This window comes from Pipistrellus hanaki, assembly GCF_964339955.1.
Source record: "Pipistrellus hanaki genome assembly, chromosome: 2".
Classification (NCBI taxonomy): domain Eukaryota; kingdom Metazoa; phylum Chordata; class Mammalia; order Chiroptera; family Vespertilionidae; genus Pipistrellus; species Pipistrellus hanaki.
Genome location: NC_140504.1, coordinates 148,338,964 through 148,358,169, shown reverse-complemented (window position 1 = coordinate 148,358,169; position 19,206 = coordinate 148,338,964). Strand labels below are relative to the sequence as shown.

Sequence of the window (19,206 nt, the reverse complement as noted above, 5' to 3'; positions counted from 1 at the left end):
AGCTTCTCCCCGCCTGCAGACCCCAGGCCAGCCAAAGTGAGTGCCAGTCGGGGGCTTCTGATTGCCCTGCTGGTTGCCCCACAGATTGGCCCTGATTGCCAGACAGGCCACTCTACCTGTGTAGGCATTTTATGTATCAGGCCTCAGGGTGGGGGGTTCCTCAGCCCAGCCTGCGCTCTCTCGAAATCTGGGAGCCCTCTGGGGATGTCTGACTGACAGACATCCTTGTGCTGCTGTGGAGGTGGGAGAAGCTCCTGCCACTACATTTACCAGCCATGAACCCTTCTTAGGGCTTCTGGCTGAGAGGCATTCCTGCTGTGGGAGTGCACTGACCACCAGGGATCAGCTCTTGCATTGAGCCTCTGCCCCCTGATGGTCAATGCGCATCATAGTGACTGGTCATCCTGCCAATTAGTTGATTTGCATATTAGCCTTTTATTATATAGGATGCTCTCTTGTTTTAAATATATTTTATTGATTTTTCCCAGAGAGGAGGAGAGAGAGATAGAGAGCTAGAAACGTCGATGAGAGAGAAACATTAACCAGCTGCCTCTTGCACACCCCCTACCGGGGATGTGCCCGCAACCAAGGTACATGCCCTTGAGAGGAATCGAACCCGGGTCCCTTCAGTCCCCAAGCCTACGCTCTATCCATTGAGCCAAACCGGTTTCGGCAAAGGATGCTCTTTTATACTACTTATATTCCCCATTGTCCTGTTTTAGGAAGAGAATACCGCTGTATTTGAATTTGACTATTAGCTATATTTTCATTTATGGCCTTTGAAATGAATGATATTTTATGCATTCATTCCTAAAAGCAGTTAGATAATTTAAGCTTGTGGCAAATTTCTAGAAGGCACTGGGGAGAAAGAGGACATGCAGATTGTTTGAGAGGATAAAGAAGAAAAGGGAGGAAACAATAAAAGGCAGAAGGGAGCAGGCATGGAAGGGAAACAGGCATGCAGAGACAGGTGCAAAGTATTAAATATACTGAATATCATTTCCTTAAATATATTAGTTTTCCTTTAGATTTAATCCCAATATTAGATTCCATCAGACTTTTGAGAGTTCTTTAATCATTTAGAGCTTTTGATGCAAAAAGGACAGCTGATTAATTTCTTTCATTTTAGATTTAGAATTCTGAAAAAATGTGTATCTTCTTAAAATTAAATTACTTTCTTAATCTTTTTTTGTGTAATAGAAACATAAAAAAGCAAAGTACACGAAGATATAATTATTATGTCATTGTATTATAGAAAGAGGTGAATACTAGAAAGACAAGCCATTTTAAAAAAAATTTTTGCCTTTCTCTAAAATTATAGATCATTATCTCATAATCCAGCCTTTTAAGATAAATGTCCATAATGTTGTAGCAAATTCTTTTAATTTCCAACTCAAAGGCATTGTTTTAGTCTGTTCCACTTTTCTCCATAAAGCCATCTTTTTTTGAGACTAGGGTTAAGATATATGGGAGGAAAAGGGCAGCTTATGCTCAATGATGCTTAGGAAGCAATGTATTTGTTTATTTTAAAATTTAAATACTGTAAAATTAATTTATGGTATACAGTTTTGGTTAAATGGTACACATTCATGGATTCTTGGAACCAGTACCACAATGAGGACATAGAACAGTTCCATCACCCCCAAATAACTCCCTTAGTACTATCCCTTTATAGTCAACTCCTCTGACCCCTATTATATGGAATTATTAAGTATTTCTTCCCTATATATTTTCCTCTGGAATGTCCAACAAATGGAATCATATCACTTGTAACCTTTGAGACTGGCTTCTTTTTGCTCAGCATAATGCATTTTAGAATGTATCCATGTTGTGTCTTTTTATTGATGATTATATTTCATTGTTTGTATGCACTACAGTTTATTAATTCACTCTTTGAAGGACATTTGGGGTTTTCAGTTTTTTGTAATTATGAATAAAACTGTTACAGACATTCATGTACAGATGTTTGTGTGAGTGTTGTTTTAATTTATCTTGGTTAAATAGGAGTAAAATAGGTCCAACATGCCATAAGTATATATTTAACTTCATAAGAAGCAGCTAAACTATTTTCCAGAGTGGCTTTACTATTTTGTATTACAGTCAGCCATGTAGAGAGAGTTCCAGTTATCCTGCATGTTCTCTAGCAACAGGTATTGTCAGTTTTTTTAAAGATTTAATTTAGTATGGAACAGATGACATACTAGGTGCTAGGGGTACAAAAGATGTCTGACCTTGAGGTAGATATTTCAGGTAAAGATATATATTAGAGTTGAAACACCATGTAATAAGTACAATTATAGAGGAACATAATAAAAAGAGTAGGAGCACAAAAAAAGTATACAATTGTTTCTCGGTCAAGGGAGTTTAAAAGACAATAAAATAGATATTTAAGAAGAGCATTTTAGAAGGATCAGCATATGTAAAGCAAAGAGATGAAACATTGAGCAGCTTGGTTGAGCTGGGGTTAGAATGTTTATGAGAGCAACAAAATAGAGCAGCAAAAAAAAAAATGAATCTATGTGCTTAATATAAATTTCTCCTATATACCACTGAAGAGTTTTAAGGTGTGTTTGTTCTCAGAGGGTGGGAGAGGGCAATTGGTGTCATAGTAGAGGGATAACGTTATTAGATTTCCACTTTAGAAAGATCATCTGAGTGATAGCATGAATGATTTGGGGAAGGGTGATTGAAATCATAGTAAAGGAGACCAGATTGTTTAAGATACTATTTTGGTAGTCCAGTAGAGAGTTGACCATTAAAGGTAAAAGCAAGGAGAGTAGAACAGATTGTAGGGATGGGGGAAGGAGAAGAGAATTGGAAAGAGTAGAGTGGCTCCTGGGAGAGAGAAGATACTGATTTGCAAGCTACTAAGGCGATTTAGTGACAGATTAACTAAATTAGTGACTCATCCACTTTTATTTTCCTGAAGGGAGGTGTTATGGGTTGAATTGCCAATTTCCCGCCCCCTCCCCCTACCAAAAAAAGAGACCTGAAGTCATAACCTTCTGTACCTCAGAATGTGACCTTATTTGGAAATAGGATAATTTCAAATGTAATTAGTTAAGATAAAGTTATACAAATAGGGTGGGCCCCCAATTGAATATGACTGGTGTCCTTATAAGAAGATTGCCTTGTGATCACAGAAGATTGGAATGATACATGTATAAGCTAAGGTTCTTAGAAAACTGCTAGAAGCTAGAAAAAGACAAGGAAGGATTCCCCTACAGGTTTCAGAGGGAGGAAGGTTTCAGAGGGAGCATAGCTCTGCTGGAAACTTGATTCTAGTTTCCAAAACTCTTGAGACAATCCATTTCTGTTATTTTAAGCCATCCTGTTTGTGTTACTTTGTTATGGCAGCCCTTCCAAACTAAGGGAAGAGTTAAATGTGATTATGGGTGTTGAGCCATCAACCATGATGAGAAATAGGGAAGTAATAAGAATTCCAGTGAGAAGCTCTAGAAATTTAGGTGCTGCTTATTGCCCATCCTCTAACATAGATATGAGATATGTTCACTAAAGGTGATGACTAGAGCATATTCATTAAGTTCCCTTTACTGTTGAAGATGTAAGAAAAGGAGGATGGGAAAAAACAAATGGAAATCAGAAAACAAATGTAAAATGACTTGCTGAAATATTTTCCCAAACAAATCACTTTACCTAGTCTAGTGTTTCTTTATAAGCTAAACTAAGTGTATTTTTAATAACTTTTTTCATGTTCACACATTTTAACTATAATATATATAATTATTTTTATGCTACTATTAAAAATATTCAAATGTTAATATACCGCATATACTGTGAACTATATACTTATTTATGAGCTTAAAATATGAAACATTATAATTAAGTACAGTTTAAGTATATAAATTCAATCCAATAATGCATTTGTACCTCACAGGAATGAAAATGGAAAGAAAAGCAAGTAATCTACCGTATTTTCCGGCGTATAGGACGACCCCCTAATTTTACAGTTAAAACATAGGTTTAGGCCTATATTCGCTGTATAAGACTACCCCCCACTTCCGAGGCAACACCAGTTCTTTTTTTAATAGACCGCCTCTCTGACTCTGGCCAATCTGAGCAGGCTTTTTTTTTCGTTTCAAAAGTCATACGCCGGAAAATACGGTAGTTATTTTTCCACTTTGCTGTTTCTATTCTGTTCTTTAGAAACTTAAATCTTATATCTCAATTAAAAATACTGCCCGGCTGATTTGGTTCAGTGGCTAGAGCATCAGCCTGTGAACTGAAGGGTCTCAGGTTTGATTCTAATCAAAGGCACATGCCCAGGTAGGTTGCAGGCTTGATCCCCAGTAAGGCGTGTGCAGGAGACAGCCAATCAAAGATTCTCATCATTCATAGTTCTGTCTCTCTCTCCTTTTCCCTTCCTCTCTAAAATCAATAAATATATATTAAAAAATACTACTGATCTAGTATTTAGATGTATTCTATACCAAACCACCAAAGCCCCATATTGTAATTTAAGGTAAGTTATTTAAAAATATAATCCATTTCTGTCATTCTACTTCCAACTCCTACCCATTAGTTGACCAATTCTTTACCTTATATTTACAATTATGGCTGCCACAGAATTAGAATTTCTTCTCAAGGAAGGCATTACATCTTAATTTCCTTGATTATTCTTTACTGCCAACTATAATATTTTAGTTGCAAAATAGCTTAGTAAATAAATATGTTAATATGATTGTATATTATAAAAGTACTATTTACCTTGCTTACTACATGCTAATAAAAAGAGCTTGAGAATTCAGAACATTAACATGACCAAAATTTCCACAAGTAGCAAGAATGCTCTAAGGCAAAAATGCTCTAAGGTTAAGAGTGGACTAACAGGGTAAATATCTATATATATATAAAAGCCACATGACCAGAACAATGGAACAACCAGAATGACCAGTTGCTATGACATGCACTGTGGCAGCCAACCGGCCTGATTGGGGCCTCAGTGGGTCTGCACAACCTCCCTTGGCCCCTCACACTGGCTGGCCCAGCTCCCCACTGTCCTCCTGCCTAATTGCGGGTGTGGCAGGCTGGCCAACTGCCTATGTACCCCCCGACTGGCCAGGCCCCAATTTGCCCCCATGGGGTGGGCTTGCTGGACCCCACCCATGCACGCATTTGTGCACTGGGCCTCTAGTATATAAATAAAATGCATGTATTTCTTCCAAAGTATAAAAAGGTAATGGGAAGAGCTATATGTTGGTTTGAAATTGGCTCAGAGTGTTGTGTGAATATTTAATGCGATCAAAATTTGCATGAGGTTAACAGTTTATTAACTTCTAAGTCGTACAATGGTGAGCATCCTTAAAGAACTCAGGAAAAGCACGTGTTAACTTTCTAAATTCAGGTAATTCTGTAGACGAACAGGAATTGGAAGTGAGAATATCCCATTTGGGAGCATGTTGTTGGTAAGTAGTTGAGACCTGATGGTTATTCTGCAAAGATGTGATAGTTCACATGGATCCCTGTATCTCGTTGAAGGTATGTAGTCGAACCAATCTGAAATAATTGGGCGTCTTCCTAGACTTAGCTGCGTCTGAAGAAAAGGGAAACATTTTAATTTTGTAATGTTAATCATTGGATTAATTCAAGTTATTAGCGTTTCTATTTAAATTAACAAACTATATTTTAAATTTATATGACTCTTGTAATATTTTTTCTAAAGCATTTTTACCAGAGGAAAACATTTTTGTTCCCATTTCAGTCTTACAACTATATTAACATTTTAATATGTGGACACACACATTATTTCTTACAACTGTGAATCTGTATATGTTTTTAATCTTAGACAGATCATACATTTGTTTTTACAGATGTCCCCATTTTCCCCCTATCCCCACCTCCACCCAGCCTCTGCCCCCCTTCTCTCTGACCATCACCATACTCTTATCTGTCTATAGGTTATGCATATATATCCTTTGACTAATCTCTTCACCTTCTTTCATCTAGTCCCCTTTTCCTCCTCCCTTCTGAGAACTGATAGTGTGTTTCATGTATCCATGCCTTTTTTAACTATTTTGTTCATTAGATTCCACATGTAAGTGAGACATAAGGTATTTGTTTTCCTTTAACTTGTGAAATACACATTTGCATTAGCATCTTCTAGAGTAGTGTTGTCAACTTGGATATCCACTAGTATTATCTAGGAAACTTTAAGATATATCAGTGCTAAGGTTCTACTTCAGCAATTCTGATTCAGTTGATCTGGGTTTAGGCACAGACAACATAAATCCTAAAAGTTCCCTCAAATGGTTCTAATAATTATAGAGTACAACTTCATACAAGAAGACCTAACAGGAGGCTAATCCATATGAAAAGATTAAGTCTCAAAGTTTCAGTTAAGGTATCCTTTTAGAGATTTAATTCTAGAAACCAAACAACAGTAGGTTGGCTTAGAATTAAAAGTATTACTGTGTTGCAGACATTTCTCCAGTAGAACCTATACCCCACAGACTATATAATACTTTACTTAAATGATAAGATAATTTTTCATTATTCAATACTTGGTTATTAAAAGAGAATTTAGTATATGCTACAACTGAGCTCGGTGCTTTGGTACACAAAATAGACATAGTCTGTGATGACAGGACTGTGGCCCAGAGGTAAAACCATTTAAAAATATGTTTACCATAAAATATGTAGGCCTCAATAGGGGAAACTACAGTACTAGGAAGCATGGAAATGCAAAGTAGGGGCATTTAAAGTGTTCTTTAAGCCAGTGTCTATGCCATCTTTCGCCATCTTGCTTAGTGCTACTTTAGCTTATTAAAATGTAATTGATTAGAACCCAACTATAATCTTTTTGCCCCTCAGGCAAATACAAATTTTGATCAACTCACTCTATCCTAGTACTTTTCTAGTTTGATTGTACCTAAGAAATAGCATTCATGGAATTTGTTGAGATTTTATTTTTCTATAATAATTGTGCAGGACTAACACTGGTTGAGGACTAGCAAGTTACTGAAGATGCAGAAATTTTTAATTGATTTTGTTTTAAAAATTGGTGCCAAAATAATTTGACCAGTTTGCTTTCTTTACAGTTGCCAAAGGCATGGTTGATTGATGTGTACTGTTAACACTTAAGAAAAAACAAAAAACAAAATACCAATAAAGTAGGGGCAATAGTGGGGTGAGGGCATGTGCTGGGGTGAGAGTGGCTGGGGAAAAGCCAATGAGGGAAAAAGGAGACATATGTAATACTTTCAACAATAAAGAATTTAAATTTAAAAAAGGAAAAAAAGAAAAGTGCCTATTTATTATAGGTCCTTTGTCTATTTTTTTGATTGGATTGTTTATCTTCATTTTGTTAAGTTGTATAAGTTCCCTATAAATTTGTGGATTAAGCCTTAATTGAATGTAACATCAGCAAATATTTTCTCCCATGTAGTGGGTTCCCTTTTCATTTGGTTGATAGTTTCTTTTGCTGAGCAGAAACTTCTTATTTTGATGTGATCCCATTTGTTTATTTTCTCCTTAGTTTCATTTGCCATAGATGTATGGGTTAACTACATTGTTATGAGATACGTTTGATATTTTGCTGCCTATGGATTCTTTTACGATTTTTATGGTTTCCCATCTTACATTTAATTCTTTTATCCATTTTGAGTTTATTTTTGTATATGGTATAAGTTGGTAATATAATTTCATCTTTTTGCATGTATCGGTCCAATTTTCCTAACACCACTTCTTGAAGAGACTGTCTTGATTCTATTATATGCACTTGCCTCCTTTGTCAAATATTAATTGAGCATAATTAATGGCTTGGGTTGATTTATGGGTTCTCTGTTTAGTTCCATTGGCTTATATGTCTGTTCTTATGCCATTACCAGGCAGTTTTGAGAACAGTGGCTTGGTAATATAGCTTGATATCTGGTATTGTGATCCTTCCAACTTTGTTCTTCTTTCTCAGGATTGCTGTGGTTATTCAGGGTCTCTTTTTTATTCAAATGAATTTTGGAGAGTTTGTTCTAGGTCTGTGAAATATGGTATTTTAGTTGGGGTTGCACTGAATCTATAAATTGCTTTGGGTAATATGGACCTTTTAATCATGTTGATTCTACCATTCCATAAATATGATATATTATTCCACTTGTTTATATCTTGCTCTATCTTCTTTTTCAATGTCCTGTAGTTTTCAGAGTGCACACCTTTGACCTCCTTAGTTAAGTTTATTCATAGGCATCTTAATTTTTTTGTTGCAATGGTAAATGGGATTTTATTTATTTTAATTTTTTTTTAGTTTCTCTTTCTGTGAATTCATTGTTGCTGTATAAAAATTTCATAGATTTCTGGATGTTAATTTTGTATCCTGCTATGTTTTCAAATTCATTTATTAAATCTTGTAGTTTTTATGTATTCTTTAGGGTTTTCTATTTACAATATCATGTCATCTGAGAATAATGCCAATTTTATTTCTTTTCCAATTTGAATACTTTTTATTTCTTCTTCTTGTATGATTGCTATGACTAGCACTTCCAAAACTATGTTGGACAGTAGTGATGAAAGTGAATATCCCTATTTTGTTCCTGTTTTTAGGGGAAATGGTTTTAGTATTTGCCCATTAAATATGAGGATGGCTATAGGCTATAGGTTTGCTATATAAGACTTTTATTATGTTGAGGTATGATCCCTCTATTCCCACTTTGCTGATAGTTTTTATTAAAAGAAAAGGGTGCTAGATTTTGTCAAATGCTTCTTCTGCATCAATTGATATGATCTAAACCTTTATATTTTTATGTTAAAAATTATTTTGAGATTTTGAAAAGAAAAAATTATATCCTGATTGTAAAAAATCTGATTGTAGTTTGAGAGAAATGTAAATCTCATTGAAAATATTCTATTGGGGGGAAAAGTTTGTTAAAATTTTAATTTATTGTGTTTTTAAGAAACATAGAAATCCTAATAAATATAGGTTTTCATGTAATTAAAATGTAATATTAACATACATTTACTTAGTAACTACAAAAATAAACTATAAACTATATTTATATTTAGAAGACAAAATTATGAAATAAAGGACTGATATTGGAGAAAATTTGAATTTTGTCTAATTGTAACTTATAAGCATATTGGGGGCCTGGTGCATTAAATGTGTGCACTTGGGGAGGGACCCCTCAGCCCAGCTTGCCCCCTTTCACAGACTGGGAGCCCTCAGGGGATGTCCTACTGACAGATTAGGCCCACTCCCTCTGTGAGAGACAACCAGACTGATCAGGGGAAGGCACCAGCCCCATCAACCGACTGCTGCAGCCACTGCCAGCCATCGCAGCTGCCAAGGTGTTTTGATCAACACAAATTCCAGTCCCTTCACCATGAAAAAATGACAATTTTCTTTAGGCATTTTCAAGATGTGTCTTTCATAGGATATGACATTTCTTTCTTTTTTAATTTTTTATCCTCACCTGAGGATATGTTTTCATTGATTTTTAGAGAGTGTGGAAGAGAGAGGAAAAAACAGAAACATCAATGTGAGAGGGACACTTTGATTGGTTGCCTCTTTCATGAGCCCTGGCCTGTCCCCCGGCCAGGGAGGAGCATTGTAACCTAGGTATATGCCCTTGATAAGAATCAAACCTGGACCCTGCAGTTGGCAGGCCTAGGCATTATCCACTGAACCAAACTAGCTAGGGCAGGATATGACATTTCTTAGCTCTCCAGCAGCAGACCTTTGTTTTTTTCCTCCAGAAGTGTGGTGGAAAAACCATGGATCACCTTTTTGGATTCTTATTACCCAAGTTACCAAGAACATTACCAGTGGCATACAGGGAGGTTAGCCAATGTGTGGTCAGAAAAGGTGTTTCCTCTGTAGCTCACATGCAGAGGCAGGACTGCTGGCAAGCCGATGCTGGCACCCAGTCCCTCATTTCTGGCCCTGCTCAAGCCTCTGCTGCCCTACCCCCTCAGTGACAAGGCCCGTAGGCCAGAAGTGGCTGGGGCATTCTGGGACCCCTGCCACTTAGGGCCTGCATGCGGGCCTACAGGCTCTCAGCAGCCTGGGTCTTTGGCAAGTTACTCACTTCTGATTGTCTAGTGGGCATTGTGGAGGTATGGTCAATTTACATTTTCTCTTTCATTAGTCTAGATACTCAATGATTAATTTTTCAATGGATACAATCCATAGATTAAAAATTAACCTAATTTTTGCCTCACAATTTTATCTTAAAATTGATCAACAGTTGAGCCCAAACCCAAAGAACGATATTTTTCTTACCTGTATTTCTCTGATTGAAATGACAGAAAGCACTCTGGAACATAGCACTAAACATGTTTTTGCATCTTCCTGGATATCTACCAATTCATGATCAACCATTATTCTCACTCTTGAAGGGTAGAGCAATATTGTTAACACAATGTTGATAGGGTTTTTTTCTCTTTCTAAGATTCCATATTGCAGGAGTATCTTTAAGATGCTGGATTGTCTTGTCTGAGCTACGTAAAGTAGAGGTGTGATGCCACTTAGTGGGCTTGGGCAGTATACTGGTGTGAAAGTTCTGTGAATCAAACAAACAAATGAACCTCACTGAATATAGAGAACTAAGAGATATGGTAAACACTTTGTCTTAACAATAATAGGAAAATAGTAGTACTCACTGATATATTAAATGTATTAAAGTTCACATAACTTTATAAAGAATATATCTTAGTTTTCTGCTCTATTAATCTAGAATATACTCAAGATTAAAGAAATAAGAAAACTTCTATTACATACTTAAGGTCCTTTTACTCTTTTTTTTTTTTAAATTCATATGATCTTTTTTATTTTATTTTATTGATTTTTTACAGAGAGGAAGAGAGAGGGATAGAGAGTTAGAAACATCGATGAGAGAGAATCATTGATCAGCTGCCTCTTGCACACCCCCTACTGGGGATGTGCTTGCAACCAAGGTACATGCCCTTGACCGGAATCGAATCCGGGACCTTTCAGTCCGCAGACCGACGCTCTATCCATTGAGCCAAACCGGTTTATGCAAGGCCCCTTTACTCTTGTAAGAACAAACAAACTAAAGATTTGCAATGTGTAGGAAGTTTTACTTTTAGTAACAGTAATTCTGTTTCTCATTTGAGAAATCCATTGTGATTAGAGCAAGTATTATAAAACTGGTGCAGCTCTAGGAAATCTAAAATGGAAAAGGGAGAAAGGCTTTTTATTTCACTTTATTAATATCACAGAATTATGTGACCATTTTGATATATTTTTGTTTGTTTTTATTGTTCTCGATTATATTTGAGAGTTGTGCTTGAATTGAGTTTAAATATTGGATGAAGAGGAATAAGTGCAACTACTTTAACTCTTTTTCACTTTAATAAAATTAGAATTGATATTTATAAGTTTAAGAAATGTAAATGCCATGTCAGATCCTTCCAGGGCAGAATTTTATTTTTGTTCTTTAGTAAAGTTATGGAAGTCCTCTGCAATCTTGTTTTCCTGATAGGCTTCATGATGACTAGACTTGAAAATTTCCCTTCCCTATGACAAAAATGAAAATTTCTGTTTCTACATTTAGAATCTTGCACTTGTTTCATTTAAAGATATTTATGTTTGCTGTTGAATTGGTCTCCATATATAGGTAGGACATAGTAGAACCAACCACAGGGTATTTTATTTTATTAGGCCTTAATTTGGCCAAGTAAAGATGACTTTTAGGGTTAAAGAAAGGCAAATTTTATTCATGCATCTTGTCACTGGTTTCTCTTGATTAGTCTAATAAAATACTAATATATTCTGCAGAATAGTATACAAACTATAAATTCTGGTTTTGGGCAATTATGCAGAACAAGGAAAGCATTATTTAAAAGAGGGAATTTTAAGATTGCATATACTTAATTAAGATGGGAGGTAACAAGGTATAATGCCATAAAAATGTAGATTAAGGGCTCTAGGTTCTAGGTTTTGCTTCTCCTAACTAGCTAGTATGATGTTGAGTAAGTCAACCTCTTTGGGTCTCAGTTTCCTTTTGCATTTATATATTAGTTTGTTCATTCTTTAATTCATTTAATACTTGCTTATCTAGAGTATACTGCGTAATAGGTATGCAGAGAGAAAGATATAGTCTTGGTATTAAGATATTTATTACAGTCTAGTAAGGGAAACAGACAGTAATTCAATAAATATAATGAAGGGTTATAGTTACTATGATAGAAGCATGGTTGGGGCACTCTAGAAGCATTGAGGAAGGGCACTTACTCTACTGGAATAGTCATGCTCTAGCTTATTCTGGAGCTAATACCGGAAGAATTAGTAGACATTTGCCAACAAAAAGATTGGAAAGAATGTTTCATAAACCAACGTTGGAGAATTGTTGTACTTGAATTACCTATATAAAAATTAATATTTTGTATTAGATAAGTTCTCTGGTTGAAATGTACTGGGGGGTCTTAGAGACCTCCTCTGTGATGATTCCATCAGGACCTCCAAAAAGTAAAGTTCAAAAATCACTAAGCCAACTACTTTATCTCCAAAGCTTCATTGAGCTCTAACATGACAAGATTTTGTGATTTAAACAAAACAATAATAGAATGGTGCAGTGCAGAGCAGCAGTTTAGAAATTAAAAAGTGGGTAAACCAGCTGACGTGGCTCAGTGGTTGAGCATTGACTTATGAACCAGGAGGTCACGATTCAATTTCTGGTCAGGGCACATTCTGGGATTGTGGGCTTATCTCCAGTGGGGGTGTGCAGGAGGCTGCCAATCAGTGATTCTCTCTCACCATTGATGTTTACATCTCTTATCCCTCTTCCTTCCTCTCTGAAATCAATAAAAATATTTTTTAAAAGAAGTGGGTTTTTGTCATAACTCTGCTCATTGTATATCTATAGCCTTTTAAGCTCTGTGTATACAAATACTATATATGCACTCTCTCCTGAAATTGTCTCCAGGTCAATATTGTATTAGACATTTCATCTTTTTCACAAGTACTTCCAACACAGATCCAAAATTGAACTCCTAAACTACTTCTCCTTTAGTATTCTTATCCTGCTTATTGATATTCACTTTCCCCAAGCACCATTGCATCCAACTGTCTCACATTTCTTTGATTTATATGTTTTCCCCCCTTTTAAATTCTATTTTGCTCATTGTATAAGGCACTGTCTAATAAACACTTTTGTGAAGTCTTATTTGATTACTTAACCTTCCTCTTATCCTCATGGAACTTTGTGCATACTTCCATTAAGCCCTTATCACTTTGGACATTTTTAATCTTTAATTTTCTCTTAAAAAATAAATGAGTGAGCAAGATGAACTATACACATTTAAGCTACACAACAGCAATCCTTTTTGTCTGTTTTAGTCTACCATTATATCCCTATATTCCTGAATGCCTAGAACAAACCTTGGCCCATAGTAGACACATAAATTTTTTAATTTATTTGTTTCACTGTTATCTCTAATATATATGTATATGTGTGTGGTGTGTGGGTGTGTGTTTGTGTGTGTCTATATGGTCATGTGTTCCTTAAATCTATAATCTATTCTGTAGCTTTCAGACCTAACAAGATTTTTAATTAAGTGCAATCATTTAAGATTTTCAAAAACAATCTAGTTTATTCATGTTGCTAACTCTTAAGAAGATATTTGAGTCTTATAAATAAAAAGATACCTTGGACCAAAAATGTTGAAAACCAAACTAAAACTCAAGTAAGTTTAAAATGAGATTTAAAAGTCTAATCTGTACCCAAATGACATATGATTAATCCTCATGTTTAAAGAGCATGTTACTATTAACCAAAATTTGCTTAATCTGTACTGACAGTTAATTATAATAGTACTTATATGGATGAAGTGAAGCAAGCAAAGCAGGAATCCTTTTTTAAATGTGAGGTTAATGAACTGAACTCTCTGTATCTGAAAACCTGTCACACATGCTTATGAAATGGGGCATAATATTTCCATGTAGACATGCAGAGAATGATTTTGTTTTGAAGCCATAATAATTATTTCTAAATTTTCTTTTACTATTCCTTCTTTGGTTTTGAGCTGGTAAATTCAATAGATGTTTCTTTTAAGTTTATCTTTGATATTTAAGACAGTTGACTATTCTCAGCCCTCTTTCACTGGTTCCTCTTTCTCTGCCCTCCACATCCAAATAGATATGGCCTTTCCACTGATTTTCATTTGACTAATTGTTCTCAGGCAATTTCATCTATTGCTATAACTTCAACTACTGTTTACTAATTTACTCAACATACTTATTGAATAGGTACTATATGCCAGCAGTGTTTTGGGTGCTTAGGATACATGAATCAACAACACAAAGATGCCTCCTATTTTGATTATACTGTAGGGAGGGGTAACCCAATGCCAAATGAACATTGCAAATAAGCAAATTTTATAATGTTAGAAGGTTTGATAAGTACTATGGGAAAAGAAAAAGTAGAGCAGGATAAGAAATATGGATGTGCAGGAGGGTGCAGTGAGGACATTTTCCAGTTTTAAATGGGGTGATAAGAGAGGGCATAGCAGAATGATGCCATTTGGATAAAGAAGAAGGAGCTGGAGTTAGCCATTGGATATTTAAGGACCCTAAGGCAGGAGAGTGTACCTGGAGTGGTGGAAGAAGAGTGAGGGAGCCAGTGTGGCTGAAAAAGTAAATAGGGTGGGAATAGTAGGAAATGAACACAGAGGTCATGGGATGTCACATCTGATGGAGCCTTGTAGATTGCTGTAAGAACTTAATTTTTATTATAAACTAGAGGCCTAATACACAAATTTCATGCACAGGGGAGTGTTGTCCCTCAGCCCAGCCTGCACCCTCTCCAATCTAGGACCCCTCGGGGATGTCCGACTGCCCGTTTAGGCTTGATCCCAGTAGAATTGGGCCTAAACAGGCAGTCGGACATCTCTTTCACAATCCAGATCTGCTGGATCCCAACTGCTCTTCTGCCAGCCTTCCTGATTGCCCCTAACCACTTTTGTCTTCCAGCCTGATCACACCCTAACCACTCCCTTGCCAGCCTGATTGATGCCTAACTGCTCCCCTGTCAGCCTGTTTGCCACTAACTGCCCTCCCCTGCAGGCCTGGTCCCCCCCCCCCCCCCACAACTGCCCTTCCCTGCAGGCCCGTTCACCCCCAACTTCCCTCCTCTGCCAGCCTGGTCACCCCTAACTGCCCTCCCCTGCAGGCTTGATCTCCCCCAACTACTCTCCCTTGCAGGCCTGGTCCCTCCCATCTGCCCTTCCCTGCTGGTCTGATCACCCACAACTGCCCTCTCTTGCAGGCCTGGTCCCTCCCAACTGCCCTCACCTGCTGGCCATCTTGTGTCCACATGGGGGCAGCCATCTTGTGTGTTGGAGTGATGGTCAATCTCCATACTACTCTTTTATTAGATAGGATAGAGGGCTGGTGCATGGGTGGGGGCCAGCTTTAGCCCTGAAGGGTGGGCATTCCCTTGGGGTGTGGGGTGGCCTGGGCGAGGGGCCTATGGTGGGCATTCCCTTGGGGTGTGGGGTGGCCTGGGCGAGGGACCTATGGTGGCTTTTAGGCTGGCCAAGCCCCCTGGTGACCCAAATAGAGACCCTGGTATCTGGGATTTTTTTATCTTCTATAATTGAAAAATTGTAGCCTTAAACAGAGGCCTGGGCTGGCCATGGCTGCAGGAACTTGGCTTCCTCATTGCAGAGGGCAACCCTAGCCTCCTGCTCTCTGCTGCCATTTCTGTTGGAATTTATTTATCTTATATAATTGAAAGTTTGTACCCTTAAGTGGGGGCCTGGGCCCACCAGGGTGTGTGGAAAGCTTGGCTTCCTCCATCGCCAGGGAAACCCAAGCCTCCCTCCTGCTCACTCAGTGACCACAACCATCTTGGTTGGGTTAATTTGCATACTTGCTCTGATTGGCCAGTGGGCATGGCTTGTGGGTATAGTAGAGTGATGGTTAATTTGCATATTACTGTTTTATTGGATAGGAAGGAATGGAGGAGCCATTGGATATTTTGAGTAAAAAAACCCAACATGATCTTATGTTTGTTGAAAATTTGTTATGGAATAAAAGGAGGGAAATAATTTAGTTTGGTACAAGGTAATAACAGTGGAGGTGGTTATATTCTGTATCTTGTTTGAAAGTAGAACTAACAGATATCCTGACAGATAAGATATGGGATGTAAAGAAAAAGAGAAACATCAGCTAGTGCACTCCATATTAGAGGCTGCTGATCTCTGCTGTAGTTACAAATATAGTAGTCCTTAAAACAACCAAAAGTGCTATTTTAGGGTTTTATTACTGGTATTGCATACCAGAGCTATCAGTTCCTGTATTTGGGTGGTCATTAAAGAAAGAAATCCAGTCTTCCAATACCACAGTGATACACAATTGATAAAATAGCTCAACTTCAGGTGGAATCTAAATTGGTTTAGTCTTTAACTGACTTTGTGTTGTTTTTTGTTGTATACATGCTTCTATCTCTGGTGCCTAGTACAGTGCATCACACTAGTAAGATGATAAATGATTTTGAATGAATGAACAAATGCACATCTAATAAATCCAATACCTAAAACTAGAGCACAAACTGGAGTTAGTGCAAGTTAAGTAACTTGAGACTCTATGTTATGGATTCTGCAAAGAGATCACTTTGGAGATTTATTTTTACAAGATCCTCCTTAGTGTTTAATAGCTAGATTGACAGGTTCTGACTGTGTGAAAGTTTGTTCTATAACAGACTAAAGCAGGTATTTGGCTTTCATTGTGTTCAATTATGGGGAATTTGGAGTCAAATATATCAATGTTAAACATACAAAGAAGGAATAAGTGTGTTTAATAAGTATTACTAGGTGAATTTGTGTGTATATTCTAAATTATTTTTTGAAAGTCAATTTCTTTTAAAAAGTTCATTTATATACATACTATAGATATACATTCTTGGTTTACAGTATTCTTGTCTACTTAGAGAAATCTAAGTTGTCTATCATTGCATTACCTGGAGCATTAACATATAAGCTTTATAAAGCAGAACCACTAGTAATTTACTGGTACATACTAATATACATATAGGTAAAATTTTATTGAATAAGAAAAGGAAGGAATGAAGGAGTGAACAAATGAGCATTCAAGTCAAGATTTCTTATCCATATGTATATATAGCCACTATGCATATGCATTTTAGAAAAAGTAATATAATTTCCTAAATAGCAATTTTCTTTTATGGTGAAAACATGAGATTATTACCTCCATATCAGTGCCAGGTTACAACTTCTATCTTGAACATAGTCTTTTGTCTTCTTAAGAAGCAATTCCACAAAGTCAGGATTACCTTTTCTGGCAAAAACCCAGTACAGAATTGTATTCACACATATTTCAGTAAATTCAAGATTAAAATTCAGTTCAAAACGGTATCCTGATTTTTCCACAAATGCGATGTAATCCGTGAGTAGTATGTCAAACCCATCCAAGTCGACGTACCTCAGAATTTTTGCCAGTGTTCTATAAATTCTAGGTTCATAACAGTGATATCCCCATTGACCCAAAAACTGCAAGGATGGTCTCTTAACAATTTTGTCAACAAGATTGCAGAATATATTGCTTCTTGGACAAGTAGTCTTACGACATAATTTAGAAGATTTACTCATTGCTACTTAGGCAATGGTATAGTAATAAAATCACAGGAAGGCATACTGTAATCCTTCAGTTACATCTTTGATAATGGGGTAGGCTTTACTCCACAAACAGGAAGTACCCTTAAACTGTGGCCAGAAAAATTACCATATGAATTGTTACCATGAACTACTGGATGACATCACAATAGGTGGAGATCTGTCATCAGCATAGGTCAGGAACTTGGGATATTATAATATGTAACTGGTGACATTTGAGAGAGATATTGGACAGATATGCTACGTGTGAGAGCTAAGATATGATATCTTAGTGTTCTAAGAAGTCATTTCAAACTAGTATCAAGGGCAGTCTATATATTAGACAATAAATTACTAATCAGGTTGATTATTCTTTTAGGTTATCATGTCAACACAGAGATGATACAATGAGAATGGCTAAGACTGTTGTTTTCATGTTCTGCATGCGTACTGCCTGGTCTCACTCACTACTCATGGAATATTTCCCCTATTTTATTGTTGAAGAAATATGAGGTTTAGATATGTAAAGTAACCTGCCAATAGGCACTATATTAATTCTAAGACAGAAAAGAGATCATACAGTATGGAGCAAATTTTTATTTTAGAATTTAAAATTTTATAGAGATTTTTTAATGTAAATTAGAATACATATCATTTGGGCATTGAACGCACTTCAAGCTTTATATGGTACTCTTGCACCAGTAAAAGTATAAATATATTATAGTTTTATCTTTACTTAGTAGTTTATGCTTCAGCTAATTTTCTGTTGAATTTAACACCTCAGGTGTATTAATGAGTAACTTTAAAGGCACTTAAATGTTGTCTTTTCCTTTCACTACTTTTCTTTAAATCACATACATGATGTTTATATAGGAAAAGGAAGTTATAACTTTGGGTTTACTATATTTTCACTAATTCTACATTTAATTCTATAAACTCAAAGTTCTCTTTTCCTAGCATAGCATGAAAACAGAATAACTATAGCCATCTTTCTTAAAACCTATAGTTTTGTTGTTTTCCTATACTGTTTTCATTTTCTTCACCTCAAAAACATATTTTTAAATTAAACTATTTTTACTGATTTTTTAATAGTACTATACATGAAGGTTGTAAAAAAATGAAACATTATAGAGCCAGTAAAAATCCCTTCCTGTGATAATCACATTAACAGGTTTATGTATATCCTTTTAAATATTTTAAGCTTATATGTAAAAAGATATGTCATTATATACTTTATTCTTTTTATACAAATGGGATAATATTATACATAACTGGTTCTATGAGCTGCTTTTTCTTAAAACAATAGCAAATCATAGGTACCTTTATGTGTCCATCCTATATAATAAAAGACTAATATGCAAATTGTTCCCTTGACCAGGAGTTCAACCGGGAGTTCATCCAGGGGGCGGGGCCAGCCAGCCAAACGACCAAGGCTCCACCCCCAGGTGGCCCCACCCCCAATTGGCCCCAATCAGGGCAGGCCAGCTGGACCCCACCTGTGCTCAAATTCATGCACTGGGACTCTAGTGTATAATAAACTCTTATACACTACTTATTGCATATTAGGAATTGTTTAAGTATTTTATATAGTAACTAGAGGACTGGTGCATGGATTCCTGCCCCAGT

At 36.4% G+C, this 19,206-nt stretch overlaps 1 protein-coding gene across 1 annotated transcript; it reads right to left on the bottom strand.

Moving 5' to 3' along the window:
- Nucleotides 1–5,347: 5,347 nt before the first annotated feature.
- On the bottom strand, nt 5,348–17,577 carry ASB17 (ankyrin repeat and SOCS box containing 17; the record flags this gene model as incomplete). The annotated part of the gene is made up of 3 exons (XM_084875207.1): nt 5,348–5,554; nt 10,229–10,508; nt 17,177–17,577. 3 exons carry the CDS (start codon nt 17,575–17,577, stop codon nt 5,348–5,350), a joined length of 888 nt encoding a protein of 295 aa, XP_084731333.1.
- Nucleotides 17,578–19,206: the final 1,629 nt, after the last annotated feature.